Source organism: Danio rerio, chromosome 22 (assembly GCF_052040795.2).
Source record: "Danio rerio strain M-AB ecotype USA chromosome 22, GRCz13ab, whole genome shotgun sequence".
Lineage (NCBI taxonomy): Eukaryota > Metazoa > Chordata > Actinopteri > Cypriniformes > Danionidae > Danio > Danio rerio.
In genome coordinates, this window is record NC_141042.1 from 12,691,013 (window position 1) to 12,707,139 (window position 16,127).

Consider the following 16,127-nt stretch of genomic DNA (forward strand, 5'->3'; position numbering starts at 1 on the left):
AATCCTCTTGCTGACAATGGAATAATCTAATAATGTAAAATAGCTCTTATTAGACTACTAATAATAGCCTACATTTATATAATTATTTTTAATTATTAATATGTTGGACGAGACTCAAATAGATTTTAGCATTTTTTAAATAATAATAATAAAAACATAAACAACAAATCTTTTACACAAAGAGTACTAAAAATCATACTTAAAGTACCATTAATTGCCCAAAAATGTAGTGCAAGTAGATTAAAAGTATCTGTTGTAAATATTACTCAAGTTATGAGTAAAAATTAGCCTTTTCAAAAGTATTCAAGTGAGTAGTGCGTATTACACTGTGAAAAGTTAATGCATTTACATGCAGTTTGTCCAGGGATTTGTAAACGTAACATTCTGTAGTGCGTTCAGTTATTTTTCTATATTCCTTCCTTTCGTTTGTTCTTTCCTTCCTTTATTCATTCATTTGTTCGTTCCTTCCTTTATTCATTTGTTCCTTCCTTCCTTCCTCACGTCATTCATTTGCTCATTCATTCGTTTGTTCGTTCATTCATATTTTTGTTCCTTCCTTCATTAGATCCTTTGTTTATTCATTCATTCTTTCTTTTGTTTGTTCATTCCTAAAACTGGTTCAGTCCTTTCTTGAATCCTTCATTCATTCATTTTTTCCTTCCTTCGTTACTCCCGTCATTTGTTCGCTCATTTATTCGTTCGTTTATTCATATTTTTGTTTCTTCCTTCATAAGGTCCTTTGTTCAGTCTTTCCTTGAATCCTTCATCCATTTGGTCCTTCCTTCTTTCCTCCCTTTATTTGTTTGCTCATGCAATCGTTCGTTTGTTCATATTTTTGTTCCTTTCTTCATTAGGCCCTTTGTTCATATGTTTGTTCGTTCCTTCCTTCCTTCGTTTGTTCAGTCCTTCCTTGATTCTTTCCATCATTAATTTGGTTCTCCTTCATTAGTTCGATCCTTCCTTCATTCTGTCCTTTCTTTCATTCCTTGTTCGGTCCTTCCTTCATTTGGCCCTTCTTTCCATTCTTCTTTTACTCCATTTAGTGATTGTTTTATGTTGTTTGGTGATTTTCAGTGTTTGGCGGACATCCTTCATTTTCTGATCAGGTCTCTGGGTCAATGTGTGTAAAGATTTTGGACATATTCTTGGACATTTTTAATGCTTCCAAAAGGTTTGGTGCATTTATGAAGCGCCCAGGTTGTTTAGATGCGATTTACTTTCTATGTGTGGTTTGATTGGACAGGAATTAAAGGACTGATTTTTCTACTTTAGCCAATCACCATAGACTATAAAGTAATGAAGTAGTGACTGCAGATTGAAGGAAAATAGTGGAAGAAAAGTACCGATGCAGCACTAAAAATGTACTCAAGTGAAAGTAAATGTACACATTTTTAAAACTTCTCAATTACATTAATTTGAGTATTTGTATTTGTTACTGGTTGTGATGTGAACAAGTGGATAGTGAGCATAGTTAACGGTGACAGATGTATAATTGTTGGTATCCCCTCCGTACAGCTCGCGTCGCTGCAGCGTTTTTTCCTCGCGCTCGTGACGTCACTGTGATGTAGAGCGCGCTGCGGGCGGAAGCGGGTGGGATGATGGCGGCGGTGCAGCGGGGCTCCAGCAAATGGCTCTTCACCCGAGAACAGTTCGAGAACACGCCGTCCCGCCGCTGCGGAGTCGAGCCCGACCGCGAGCTCTCCTACCGACAGCAAGCCGCCAACCTGATCCAGGACATGGGACAGAGATTAAACGTGTATCCTTCAGAAAAACAGTCGCATTGTGACTCGACTTAGCCGTTAGCATATTAGCACGCTGCCGCTTTTGATCAAGAGAAAAAATGTGGTGGATGAAATACGACGTTTTACGCGTTACAATCACACGTTTTTACATAAATGTCGTGGTTAATCGATTAGAAAGTATATCATGTGGTAGAAAGTGGGTCATTGTGTGAAATGGATGTGCGTGAATGACAGAAAGGTGATTTAACTTTTTATGCTTTATGTATACAATAAAAACTATAATAGTGGATTAATACGACAATATTATGAATACTGTTCAATTTAATCTCATATTTACGTCAATAGTAGTGTGTTTAATGGATTAAGAGTGATTTAGACTTAAGTAATGGCGTACAATGGCTGGACTGAATACGTTTCCTTATTACGTGATGGGTTATTGTCTGTAGATGTGAACTTTAGTCTTTGTTTCTTTTTTGTGTGGTTTATTTTTGAGCAGCTTCTCTTGTTTTAAAGTAAATTGGTACTATATAGTGTTTTGGTGTCATAGTGGTGGTTTTGAAATTTCTGAATAATGAATGTTATGTCCATGTATGTTACATAAGTCTTCTTTGCTGTGTTGTGCTTGTGTTTTCTTCCTTGATCAAATGATTCAGATCCCAGCTTACAATAAACACTGCAATCGTCTATATGCACCGGTTTTACATGCTTAATTCCTTTACAAAATTCCATAGAAATGTGAGTATGCCTTTTGTTTGTGTTTATTTCTTACTGATTATGATATAATCACACTAAATGTCGTATTTGACCATCTATTATAATGCAAGATCTTCCAGGGTTGATTTAATTCCAAATGGTGACCATTTTCTACTGCTGATTTTTGATTTGTGTATTTTCCTGTAAGTTAATCTCGTGTTTTGTTCTCTCTAATCAGATCATTTCTCCCACCACACTATTTTTGGCTGCTAAAGTAGAGGAGCAACCCAGAAAACTTGAACATGTCATTAAAGTAGCGCATGCTTGCCTGAACCCTCACGACCCTCCTTTGGACTCCAAGAGCAGTGTGAGTATGAGGGTTAAGAGTAATGTAGTTTCTTGCTGTGCTTTGTTGGATGCCATGGTGATGAATCATCTTAGATAGCTGACTATGTTCTGCCTCGTGGAAGTGGGGTCAGTCAGATAAAATATACATTCAGTTTTTTGAGCTGCAAATTAGATTTTCTTTTAAATAAAAGAAAAGCATTAGGTGGCGTTTCCTCAGTCAAACAATTTGTATGAAGTAATGCAGGACAGGAGGGTTAATTTGGGTGATTTTTTTTTTTTTCTCTGATCCAAATGGCCTAGGTTTTTCGAAAATTTTAGAGAAATGTTCTTAAATTTTAATATCGACACCAAAAGTTTGCCTTTTTTAACTTGAACGTTAATAAGGGTTATACAAGAAAGACATTGTGTTTTTAATTTTTTTACTTTAAAGGTATATTTAACCCAGATATAAATTTTCCCAATAATTTATGCACCCTCAAGGCTTCCTTGCTGTATATGACATTGTCAGACAAACACAGTAGTTTTAAATTGTATCCTGACTTTTCTATGGTGTTTTGTAGTGGCTTTTATATTGAAATCTCAAAAAAGATCATAAATCTGTCATCAAACAAACCCATATGGTGCCAGGGGTTTAACGCATGTTCCATGAAGCAAATTGATGTGTTTTTGTAACAAATAATGCAAATATTCGAATTGTAAACGCCAATGACTGAATAATAATAATAATAATGCCTTACCTTTATATAGCGATTTTCTGAGCACTCAAATCGCTTTAAACAATAGGGGTTATCTCCTCATCCACGACCAGTGTGCAGCATCCACCTGGATGATGCGACGGCAGCCATTTTGCACCAGACCACACATCACACACACCAGCTTATTGGTGGAGAGGAGACAGAGAGATGAAGCCAATTATGATATGGGGATGGTTAGGAGGCCATGATGGACAGAGGCCAGTGGGCAAATTTGGCCAGAATGCCGAGGATTTTTAACAACCACAGAGAGTCAGGACCTCAGTTTAATGTCTCATCCGAAAGACGACGCTCACTATACTGGGGCATTAGAACTCACACAGACTTGATATAACTCTTATGGGGCATTCACACCAGGCAGCTTGCAAGAATAAATCATGATATTTGCAAACGTTTCAAGTTTACGCTTCATTTGCATGTTCGATTCACTTTAGTCTGCCTGGTGACTAGTTTCGATGCTAAATGGCTGACATGGATTTTATGGAGAGTAGCTGTGCTTGTGGAAGGCTGAAAAACAGCATAAATTCGTTCGACACCATGTCTGAGTTCACTAGATCCTATCAGAGGTTCCACCAGCTCATCAACTCCTCCAGAAACTATACCTGGATGATGAAAGGTTTCAGCTCTGCTTCTGACTGAGCTGGACCCAGTTTTATGAGCTGTTGTCCCATGTTGGCAAGAGGATTTCTCCTTGGGACACCAACAACAGGCACTACGTCACAATCACACCTCTTAGAGAGAGAGCTCCTGATAGGCTAATGCAGCGTGAATGTCTGCTGAATTTCAGATTTTCGAACTTGCATTAAAAATGTGCAAAAATGCTCAACTCGCGCCACTTCATTCAGGCAGGATGTCTATCCTCATCTTTGCATTGACTTAACATGTAAATCACTTGCGATTGACGCTTCATCCGCGTTTGGTGTATGCACTATTATGAAGCAGATTGGCATTTTTGTTCAGCAGACGCTTTTGTCCAAAGCAACTTACAATTGAGGAGGAATTCAGTGATTCAACAAGAGGCAATACACACAGGAAGTGCTAATTCTACAAAGTAACTTGTTTCAGCTCAGAGAATTTAGTGCTTTTTTGACAGTTTCTACATGTGCTTTATCAGGCCAACCTACCTGTGTGAAGCACACGTCATAAATGCACAGTGTTTGCATTTATTTTGTTGGTAATTGATTTGATTGATGTTTTGTAACAAAAAAATTAACATTTTTAAATTATAAACTCCCATCTCAGACTTGTCTATGGCCAAATACATCATATACGTCAGTCGTGCATAACGTGTATGACGAAAGATGCATTCATACACATCTCATGGGAACCACTTGCCACACAGTTTACCACAAAAGATGACTTCATGTCAGTGCAATAGCCCGGTTGTCAGACCGACGACATATAGCAAAAAATAGGTGTCCTGAGTTCCAGCTCATAACCTTTTGCCGATCCTTTCTCCCATTTAATGTTCTGTCATTCTACTGTGCTGTCAAATAAAGGCAAAATGGCCAAAATAATAAATCTATAAAAAAAAGACTGCAACAAACAAGAAAACTAATTGGCTTGGAATTACTGTATAATGTTTTACAGTATGTTACTCAGTGCCCCTTACATGCGTCGAACTCTCATACCTTGTATACGTCATTCATGCAAAACATGTAAACCCCCTGGTGGACTATGGGTTACTTTGACGAGGGGTTTATGCATTTTTGAAAGCTTCAAATTAAAGGACACTATCCAACACTATTATACAACTTGGAAGACTGAGGATAAAATTTAAAACTACTCTAAATGGGTGCATCTGATAGAAGTTATGACCTGAGGGTGAGTAAATTATGGGGAGGGAGTTTTTTTTTTTAATGAGAATGTTTCTACAGGTGGTTTGTCAAGCCCACTCACCTGTGTTAAGCACCTGTGTTTTTAAAATATATGACTACTAGGCAATGGACAAAAAACGTTTTCAAGGTATACAGCGGTTTGGAAAAGTCAAGGTTATAAAACCTTTTCTACTTTATTTTTACTATATCTACTAAATTTTCTACTATACCGTTTCTCCAGCAGAAATGATCTCCAAAGATGCTGTTTTAAATTGTAAAGAAATCTGATTTAATGATTAATTTTTATTATTTAGCCTGACATGTTTACTGCTTCAAAATATTTAAAATGTTTCTCAAAATAAAATACTTTGTGTTCAAAGGGAAATTATTATTATTTTTTTTAACCCAGACATTTAAAAAATATATATATATTAGAGCAGTAATCTTAATACTGTCAAACCGTGCTATTTTTATCCAAGGTTATCATACCGTCAGAATCTTATACCAGCCCATGCCTAAAAACAACCTCAAAATATTATGCTGATCTGAGTGTGCCTCAAACAGGTAAGTGGGCTTCAAACCACCTGTAGAAAATGCACACTTTCATCTCTCTGACACTTTAACCGACACTTCCACCAGCTTTTGCACATTTGCACCAGATACTTTTATACAGTCACTCCATATCTCTGAAAACAAACAAACATTGTGCATTTATGAAGTGTGCTTGACACAGGTGAGTAGGCTTGACCTGTAGAAACGCTCTTCTCTCTCTATTAAAAAATACTCCTTAATCTAGCACTTAATTCTCTTGAGGACAGTTTCTTTGCATAATTGGCACTACTTGTGTGTATTGCCTCTCCTTGTTAATCGCTGAATGCCTACTCAATTCTAAATCGCTTTGAACAAACGTGCCTGCTAAATGTAATAAAGTAGTTCTCCTTAGTTGAAATAATTTTCTTTCATAATTGTAATTATTTGCTCATTCTAATGAGCCTCGTCACACAAATCTCGCTTTCAGACTCTCTAGACGTGTCTGTTATTAATAATCACTGATAGTTTGTGAGCATTGACCGCTAATAACGTGTTGTGCTTGTTTAAATGCAGGCGTATCTCCAGCAGGCTCAGGAGCTGGTGCTGTTGGAGACTATAGTGCTGCAGACACTCGGTAAGTGTCAAGTCCATCGTCTGTCTGTCAGTAAGTGTCTGCTGGTGAATATGTCTGACCGCTGCTCTTCTTTCAGGGTTTGAGATAACAATAGAGCATCCACACACTGATGTGGTGAGATGTACCCAGCTAGTGCGAGGTATACCCTTCTACCTTTACTTTCTTTTCTGTAAATGAAACTTCCATCTAGTTTCTGCCTTCTTGCCATTGTTTCATTTAATAACTGTTTACTATTACTACCATAATTAAAGGTTTGTTTTGATGCTCGTTCCATGATTTAGCAAGTATATTTTTGTTTTGTTGAATGTTTTTATTTTGTATTTCATGAACGTTTTTAAATTACAACAAATGTTTCCATTGTAGTTTATGCACATTTTTCTTATTGAATAAAAGATTTGTCCTACTATATTTTTATGCGCATGTTACATTTTTGCGCATCTTGCCATTTCTATTCCAAAATTCAGGTAGAAATAGGTGGACGGAAACAAAGCTAATGTCATGTAAGTTGTTTAAAATGACAATGAGTTTGAAAATAATAATAAAAAAAAATTTATTATTGTCATTTTATTGATTTATTAATATTTTAAATTATTTTATGTATATGAACTTCAATGGAAGCATTGAAAAAAAACTGGTTTGAAATATTCTTATTTGTATATTTTTTTAAAACTACACATTGGTTTTATCTTGTGAAAAAAAATAAAACTCTTTAAAAGTTTAGCGTTAGTAGTTTTTCTTTTGTTCGAAGTATCTTTTTAAGTGATCAACTAATAGTGAAGACGTTTACATTAAAAATGTTTATACATTTTTTTTCTATTTGTCAAAGAATGTTAATATTTTCAGTTTCCACAAAAATGACCCCTCTATGTACACTGAAGAGTAATGATGTTGACCATTCAGCTATTTGTCGTATAAATAAAATACCTTTCATAATGTATTCAAATAAAAAATATGAAAATTTCCATTTTGATGCATTATGTAGACAAACCCCAAACTAAATTTGAACTGTAAATGTTTACAAAGTCGCTGTGTTGTATCTAATCTAGTCTCTCTTTTCCTCCTCAGCGAGCAAGGATTTGGCCCAGACCTCCTATTTCATGGCTACCAACAGGTTGTTACCCTGACCCCTATTTATTGCACTGCCGCGGCACCCTATGACATCCTATTAGGCAGGGTTCTCCTTCCTGTGTCCAACGCCCTCTTGCGCCTGGGCAGGGTGTTTTGTGTGCCCAGCCCGGCGTGGTGCGGTGTAATGTACGGAGGGCTTGTCGTTGGCACAGAAGGTTGAATACACAGCCTGGAGTGTAGAGGTGCTAATAGAGATATCTTGATTGAGAGTGCATAGGTCAATAACTCAATTGGTAGCCTGAATATCAGCTCAGAGTTCAAAGGTGTAAACTTAGAGATGGTCACGGTAAGTACCAAAGTGTGCTTTTTCTTTTTCATGTTTCTTTTTCTTTTTTTTTTCCTCTTTTTTTTGACATTGATTTTTTTAAGTTTAAAATGTTTTTAAAAAGGCCAAATATTAATCATACACTTTATTTTACAGTACCAACCTTATGGTGTTGGTTTATTATATATATTTTTAGAGAATTTTTAAAAATGCATAAAATATTTGAGATCATACCAAAATAAATCTATTAAATCAAGCATTTCTTAGTTTTTTTTAAAGAGGCTTCACTGCACACTGTAGCAAGTTTTTATTTGAAGTGTTAAATGCTGTGTTTGTAATTTCTAAAAAGAAGATTTTAAAACTAATTAAGAAAATCCATATTTTACAGGATGATTGTCCACAGTAATAACTTAAAATCTAACTATTTTCAAAGCACCGTAGAGTTGTCAATCTTGATGCTGTGGAAATTATAGAAACATTAAATAGAAAATTGTTAGTTTTTATTATATACATGCATATTTTATGGAAGTCATTTTACTTTAAAGCACTTACATCATTAGACTTTGATATATAGAAGTTTGCGTAAATTAATTTTACAGTAGGATCTAGCAAATACATATACACACACACTATATGTATATACAAACATACGCACTGTGGTCTTGATATAATCTGATTCACCATTCCTGGCTTTGCAATTTCACCAATTTAGTTTTTTTTTTTTTGTGCAATTTGAAATGTTTTTAAACATTTTTTACAGCACATTGTGTTCTGCGCTCTGATTCGAGCATTCTGTTCTGTTTTGAAGTGCTGTACTGTATGTTTGCAAGTTTTCAACAAACCCCATTATGTCGACGAATCAACGAAACTGCACCCTCAAAGGCACCTGCAGTAGCAGCCAAAAGACAGAGGAAGATGCTTACCATCGCAAAAAAAATTTAACTTCTAGACATGATAAAGGAAGGTAGAAGTTGCGCGGTTGTAGGGCGTTATTATGAAATGAATATTTGGTTAATCACATTTGGTTTTACACCCTTAAAATATCTAATCATTGAAAAAAATCAAGCTACTACTTTGAGAATTTTACCTAATGCGAGATATTTTCAGAACCCAACTCCCGTGACTGACTAGTGACCACTGTGTGTGTGTCTTTATATATTTAAAGAACAATGTGTGTGTGTGTGTGTGTATATATATATATATGTGTGGGGCAATAGTTCTCAGTATCGACTTTAAAAAATCATGAATACTTTTTCACATCAATGAATTTATATAACTAATCTTATTTTATATAACCAATTTATAGAACTAATCATTTTTAATGGTTTTAAAATACATATTTTACATTAACTTCTTTGGTAACGCTACAATAAGGTTCCGTTTGTTAACATTAGTCAACTGCTTTAGTAAAAATGGAACATTTTAATGCTCATAAATTTCAACATAACTACGGTTCATTTCAATGTGTTAGTATGTGAATAAGTAAAGATTTTTATTTAACGTGATCTAACATAATACATTTAGCTTAGTAATAAATTTAGCCCTTTGGTAATCTTAGCGCATTAATGTTAACCAATTGACCATATTGTGAAGCGTTACTTTGAATTAATTGTAATACTTTCACTTATGATTTAACGAATATTTTTTGTTGGTTTTAAGCGATGCTAATATTGACTTTGCAACTTTTTAATTGTAATTACCTTTTTATTCTTAGCAGCAGTCAAACCTTCATTGCACTATTATTGTAATTCCAGCTCTCTTTGATCCAGCCTTGGATCTTTCTGTTAGCAGCCTGAGTCTTTAACCAATCAGGCGGCGTCTCATTAGCTGACCTGAAGCAGCTCAATTCTGATTGATTGTGCTGAAATCTCAGCCTCTATTGTTACCGATTTAGCGATCAAAAGATAGTTTGAAGCCAGACTTTGAGCTGGATTGGTCATTAACTCAGCAGGAAGTTGAGTCTCTTTTTAATACCCACTCGCCGAGAGACTGTAAATGAATGAAGCTGTTGATTGCAAAAACATGGCATTTGAGATCTGTTGTGTGCTGTTGACTGAATCCATTTCATGCCATTTTGTTTTCCAGCCGGCCCAGACAAAGAACATTCTAGCAAACACACACCTGATGGACTATGATCAGCTTTGACATTCACAAAAAAGTTTAAGAATAGAAATAAACTGACCTTAGGTTTTTAGGAAAGCGTGTCTTGTGTCCTCAGTTTGTAATCAAGTGTTTTCTGTATTCTTGTCTTTCTTGCAGTCTGCATTTGACCACCTTTTGCCTGCAGCACAAACCCACAGTGGTGGCGTGTGTTTGTATTCACCTGGCCTGCAAGTGGTCCAATTGGGAGATTCCAGTCTCTTCAGATGGGAAACATTGGTGGGAATATGTGGACCGGGCTGTGACTCTACAGCTGCTTGATGGTCAGTCATAAAAGAGGGGAGGGGGTTGATTATTTCTTTGGTTAAATCCATGTTGATCGATTTCTTGTTTGAGGTATTTAATTTCTCAGGCCACTTTAATTTTTTTAACCAATTTCTCAGTTCATTTTAATTAGCATTTATCATATTATCTATTTTGCTAAGTACTAAACGTTGTGCTTGTCTTTGTAGACCTGACTCATGAGTTTCTCCAGATACTGGAAAAAACACCAAGCAGATTGAAAAGAATCCGAAACTGGCGGGTTTGTATTAATATTTTTGTTTATATGAAAGAAATATGCAAAGTCAGAAATATCACTTAGGGTGCTTTCACACCTACACTTTTGTTTCGGAACCGGTCTCGTTTGCCCAGTTAGCGCGGTTCGTTTGGCATATGTGAACAGGGCAATCGCGCTCTGTTCCAAGTAATCGCTCCGAGATCGCTTGAAGGAGGTGGTCTCGATTGAAATGAACCCTGGAATGGTTCGATTGCAGTGAGAAAGCGATCCGATCCGAGCGTGGTTATATCACAGTGTTTTATGGATATGTAATAGACTTACGGCTCTATAAAGAGAGAATTATGAGTATGGCAGGAAGTTTCGCGAGTCTCCGGATGCCTGCAAATGAGTGATGATCTCCCGGTAATCTTGCGTCTCCCTCCCGGTCGTCAAATAGGCATCGTCGCACACCCTTCTCACCCTTCCCCACCGCATCTCTCCTCAGACACGTCGCGCGCACACCCTGTCAATCACCACCAAACCATCACCTCTCCTGACAGCTTAGCGGGATGCTGCAAAATAAACCCTGACACTCTGACCAATGTAAGGAGTTTACTCGCACGTGACTTGTTTTAGCTCTTTTGGTCCGATTAGAAACTTTGCAGTGTGAAAGCGAACCGCTCCAAGAGCAAAGAGCAACAATGTAACATTTGTAATCTCTGTTTCGGAACAACTGAATCGATTCACAGGTGTGAAAGCACCCTTACTCTCGTGAGGCACTTTAATAGGTAGACATTGCTAGTACTAGATTGTGATCCTCTTTTGTTGCTAGAACGGCATTAATTCTCCATTTGTGTAGGTTTACAAAAAGTGAAGAATTTAAGTGAATTTTTTGTTCAATATATCCATCAGCCTTCTGCAAACCTCGGTTGTTTAGAGCAGTTATTTGAGTTAAGTCTTTGCACACTGAAGTTCTAAATTTTTAGATGTGTTTTTTTCGTATTAATATCTGAAAAAATCATCACGTAAACAAACTTTGCTCACCGAGTCTGATGCGTATTAATAAATCAATTCATTACAAAACAGCATAAAACATTTCAGAGTCAGTTCAAGCAGTGATACTTTGTTCTTCTCCTTAGTAGAAAATAAGAGAAATAGGCTACAGATTATCTAATTCTGCATAGAGGAAGAGAGTTCAGCTCATTATCAAAGAGCTGTGCTGGAGTATCCCCAAATGCAAAGCATATTTCAGGACATCCCTGGAATTTTGGTACATTGTTTGTGATACTTCACACAATCGCGCATGTAAACAAATCCTGAACAGAGACTCGCAGTACCTTGAGACATTATAATAGATGACGACCACCGTTGATGTTTCGAAGCAATGGAACGAAAGCGGACCATGCTTTCTATTATAAGGTCTGTGGGCAGTACGTCAAATGTATGAATACAAATAGCAGCAGATGTTAGCTAGCACAAGTTATTTGTATCATTTTGTATTGAGCTTTTCACTTCTACGGTGGCTCTGAACTGTCGAAACACCTCAAATCGCTTTTCAAATGCACAAAATGGCAATATCGAACCTAGTTCTAATTTTTTTTTTATGATAGACAAAAGTTTTGGAGGCAGTGTGTCAATACACTTCACACAACGTGAGGTCAAATTTATTTTTTAATGTGCAAAAATTACGGATAAATTTTGGATTCGGTGTGCAATTACCTTTACTGTTGTCTTTTTTTATCAACTCTAACCAGTCTGAATTTTCCTTTGCCATCAGCAAGGCATTTTGGTCCACTTAATACAGGTTATCTGTAGGTTCTTAAAGTTGCAATGTCTTAAATTTCAAAAACTAAATTTAAGGCTCTAAAAAGTCTTAAATTCACTGAAATATTGTGTTGTATGTTTTAAATAATTTTAAACAGGTCAGTTTTTCTCTTTCCAAATTAAGCTACCCAATTGGGCCGACATCCATCCAATCACCAGAAATCCATCCTAATAAAATCAGGGAAAGACAACTAAAAACAATTACACAGTTCCTCGTGATAATATCAGAAATACATTAGGTTGAATAGAAGTTATACTTGATCAGTTAGTACCAAAAGCCAACAAATATATATATTTCTGATAATTTATGTAATTGCCTCCACAATAAATGTGCTTTTAGTAATGTTAAACATGTCATAAAAGAAAGAGATATAATATTAAAAGTAGTGTGTCAACTACAGTTTTCTTGTTTTAGCACATTTAAAGTACATCGCTAAAAAGAAATTAAATGCTTTTTTTTTTTTTTTTTTGTGGCAAGCAAAAAATTCAATTGACCCAACAAGGATAATAGGAATAATCCTAATAAAAGGAAGTGTTTTAGCCCTGTGTAATTCTACAATTTCATTCATAATGGTTGTAGCAGGGTCTTAAAAAGTCAGTTATGACAGTTTGACTTGAAGAAACCTGCAGAAACCCTGTAATAGTCCTTTTTTTTTTTCTGGACCCATTCTCTGTAAGCACCAAAGACAGCGATATGTGAAAATACCAGTAGGCACCAACAGTCATTTCACTTTCAGCCACTTAAATCACATTTCTTTCTCATCCTAATTTTCAGTTTGACCTTCAGCAGATCATCTTCATGTCAACATGCCTAAATGCATGTAGTTGGTGCCATGTATAGGCTGATATTTGTGTTAATGAGTACCTAACAAAAGTGGCCGACGAGTGTATCTTTGGACATTTTTGTGACACATTTGATTGCAAACTCAAGTAATGGTCCAATTATTTTCGTTCTCGTTTTAGGCCACACAAGCTGCCAAGAAACCAAAACTTGACAACCAATCACTAGACGGATCTTTCCAATCTCTCAACCAGGACACCTCGCTGATGAGTAGCATGTGTGACCTGGGAGCGGGCATGTATTCTGACCCGTCCACCTCTTTCCCGTTGGACGGGGCTTCACTGTCTCTTAATGGCCTGTCGAACTTGCAGAGTTCTGCTTTCGGCTTTCCTGCACCAATCTCTCAAACTGCCGATGCTTTTCTTGCACTCCAGGCGGCTCCGACAAGCAAACATGGACATAGCTCTGCCACTCTGGCTCCTCAGAAACTCACTCTAGAGAAGTACCGTGAAAAACAAACCGAATTAGAACAGAGACGCAGACATGAAGAAGAGGACGGTGATCAACATCGAAAGCACGGCCATTTGACATCCGAGCCGTCTACATCTATCAGGCTGAAGTATAATCAACAGCAGGTACTGGAGCGACCATCGAAGAGCGGGTCACTCAAACGACGCCACCCTTCCTCATCAGAGAATGGTTCCGCTAGTCAAGAAGAGCTGAAAATGAAGATCAAGGTATCGTCTGACAGTAGCGGCAGTAGTAAGAGCCGTCACAGTCCACGCTCCAGCCGAGAGAAGCATCGTGAACATTCATCCCACAAAACAGCGAGACACGATTCGTCTCACTCGCATGGTAGTCATCACCACCACCACCATCACCACCATCATTCATCCAAATCTCACAGATCTTCCAAGAGCCACTCCTCCTCCGCCTCCATATCTGTCAATCAAGCGATAGGCCAACCGCAGTTGGCGAAGATTGACAGGAGGATGGGGGAGGGGCACGGTTCTGAGCCCAATGCTGCTTTAATAAATAATGGTCCACATATGGATTATGAAGACACTTTTAATATGCTTGATTCCCTATTAAATGCACAAAACTTCCAAATTTAAAGGAAAAAAAATCTGACGTTTTTACATAAACCCTCAAAAAAACGTACGATTGTCGTTCTCGTGCTAATTTTATGCAAGGATCACTCGTCCGTTAAATGTCATAGTCTCTTTGATTGGTTTTATCACTGAAGTTAAAGAAAAAAAAACTACAAGGTGTGAAGGTTGTGTCGACGTTTTAGTTTGAGCAACAATTGTGAATTTACGATTTTAAGACTTTCGTAGAGCTTGCTAAAAAGAGATTGCGAAAAGCCTTCGGCGATCTTAAAGTGTTCTAGTTGGAAAAGCGCAATGTGATAAAGTGAGTATGTATGTTCTTCATGCTTGATTCACAATTTTTTCGTTTATCAAAGGGATGAAAATAGAAACGTGTGACTGTTTACAAAAGGAAGGTGCAGATATCTGTTCACTGTTATTTGTATCAATATATATCTATGTTTAATTCTATTTCACGATTGCTCAGGTTTGGAGGTTCTTAAAGGTAAAAACTTCACGAAACTTCACAAATTTTAGCTGGAATTTCGCAAAAATGCCTGTACACAATTCCATTATATAGCTTTCCATATATTGTAAATTTTATTGTACTGTAAAGTATCCGTTTTACATTATCCTTTGTTAGAAAGCCGCACCGATGACATCAAGGGTCTTTTTGCGTAGTAATTATGTCTTACGACTTTAAAGACATTTATGCTTGTAATTCGTTTCTTTTTTTTTTGACCCTTTACAGTAGTGGAAAGCAAAATGTCATTTTTCACTGAGAAATTCTTTGAGTTTTGTTTCGTGTGCCAGGTTTGAACGGTCAAGATCGCGCCCCAGACTTATCAGCTGATCTATTTCTGTTCATCGTGGTGTGCGTCGAGCCTTAAAACTGTATGATAGAGATTTTAGCAGCCTGTGTGTGTGTGTGTGTAAATGTCCCATTTCCTATGATCTCAGTATTTAAGATTTACGTTTCCATCTTCTCTCCTCATTGATTCTGATTGGTTAATAAGTGGGCTCCCATTCAGATCAAGCAGCAGTTAACTTTGTTTTTCTGTCCGGTGCTCTTAAAACGGCATTGGGACCATTTTGAAGGTTTTGGATGGAGGGTAAAGAGGAGAAATTCACTCTAGATGTGGCCTAGACTCCTGTTGTGCTGTCAAAAAACCTCCTCTCACCAGATACCAAAGGTTTGTGCCTCAGTGTTTGCCCACCGTTGGAACTGTATGAAACTTTTAGGTTTCTGTCTTTTATTATTTTATTGGAATGCCACAGTTCTTTATAATAGTGTTAGATCTGAGTCTGTATGGATGATGTTTTGGATTGTCTAATAAACATCCAAGAAAATTGCCTATCAAAATGGTTTGTCTTCGTTTTTATTTTAAATACCGATTTTACATGCATCTTCTAAAATAACTGCTGTTCACTTGCAGAAAAATGGGGGTTGAGAGGGGAAAAAAAGCGCCCTGGTCATTCAAAAAACTGCAGTTTTTGTTCGTTCACGCACCATATGCTTACACAGCTCCCTATGAACAATATTTTGAAGATCAGCATATTTGCTGTAACATTGCTGCCCCAGTAAAACAGCTCTTTTAAATCATGATGTCATATCCTGCTGGCTTTCATCGTCCCAAAGCACACAAGGCTCAAACCTGACATGTGAAAATCGCTTTATAAGCAAACGCCCATATTTGCTGATCAGTAGATCCATGTGTTTTTTTCCCCCTGCAGTGGAAACATGCATACTTCACAAATACGATAGCATGGTAGCAAGTATGCCATTTTGAAGACGATCAGCTTGCACAATTCCTCTCCTCAGCACCAGATGGAGCTCTCGAGTCACGCGTCTCCATCATCCAGTGGTTCAGATACCCTCAGGTACG

At 37.0% G+C, this 16,127-nt stretch overlaps 1 protein-coding gene across 2 annotated transcripts; it reads left to right on the plus strand.

Moving 5' to 3' along the window:
* The first annotated feature begins 1,561 nt into the window (after nt 1-1,561).
* Nucleotides 1,562-15,604, plus strand: ccnt2b (cyclin T2b). Of its 2 annotated transcripts, none has more exon segments than NM_212586.1 (9): nt 1,562-1,756; nt 2,396-2,477; nt 2,674-2,802; nt 6,457-6,517; nt 6,594-6,656; nt 7,583-7,628; nt 10,170-10,333; nt 10,523-10,593; nt 13,336-15,604. In NM_212586.1, coding segments are annotated over 9 exon segments (1,710 nt in total). In that variant the 5' UTR covers nt 1,562-1,595; the 3' UTR covers nt 14,269-15,604.
* Nucleotides 15,605-16,127: the final 523 nt, after the last annotated feature.

What these genes read in the sequence shown, in the direction of transcription:
- ccnt2b (XM_087302382.1), top strand. Translation starts at nt 1,596, where the DNA reads ATGATGGCGGCGGTGCAGCGGGGCTCCAGCAAATGGCTCTTCACCCGA. An exon ending in CTTTGGACTCCAAGAGCAGT is followed by an intron (nt 2,803 to 6,456) that starts GTGAGTATGAGG and finishes GTTTAAATGCAG; the next exon opens with GCGTATCTCCAGCAGGCTCA. An exon ending in GACTCTACAGCTGCTTGATG is followed by an intron (nt 10,334 to 10,522) that starts GTCAGTCATAAA and finishes TTGTCTTTGTAG; the next exon opens with ACCTGACTCATGAGTTTCTC.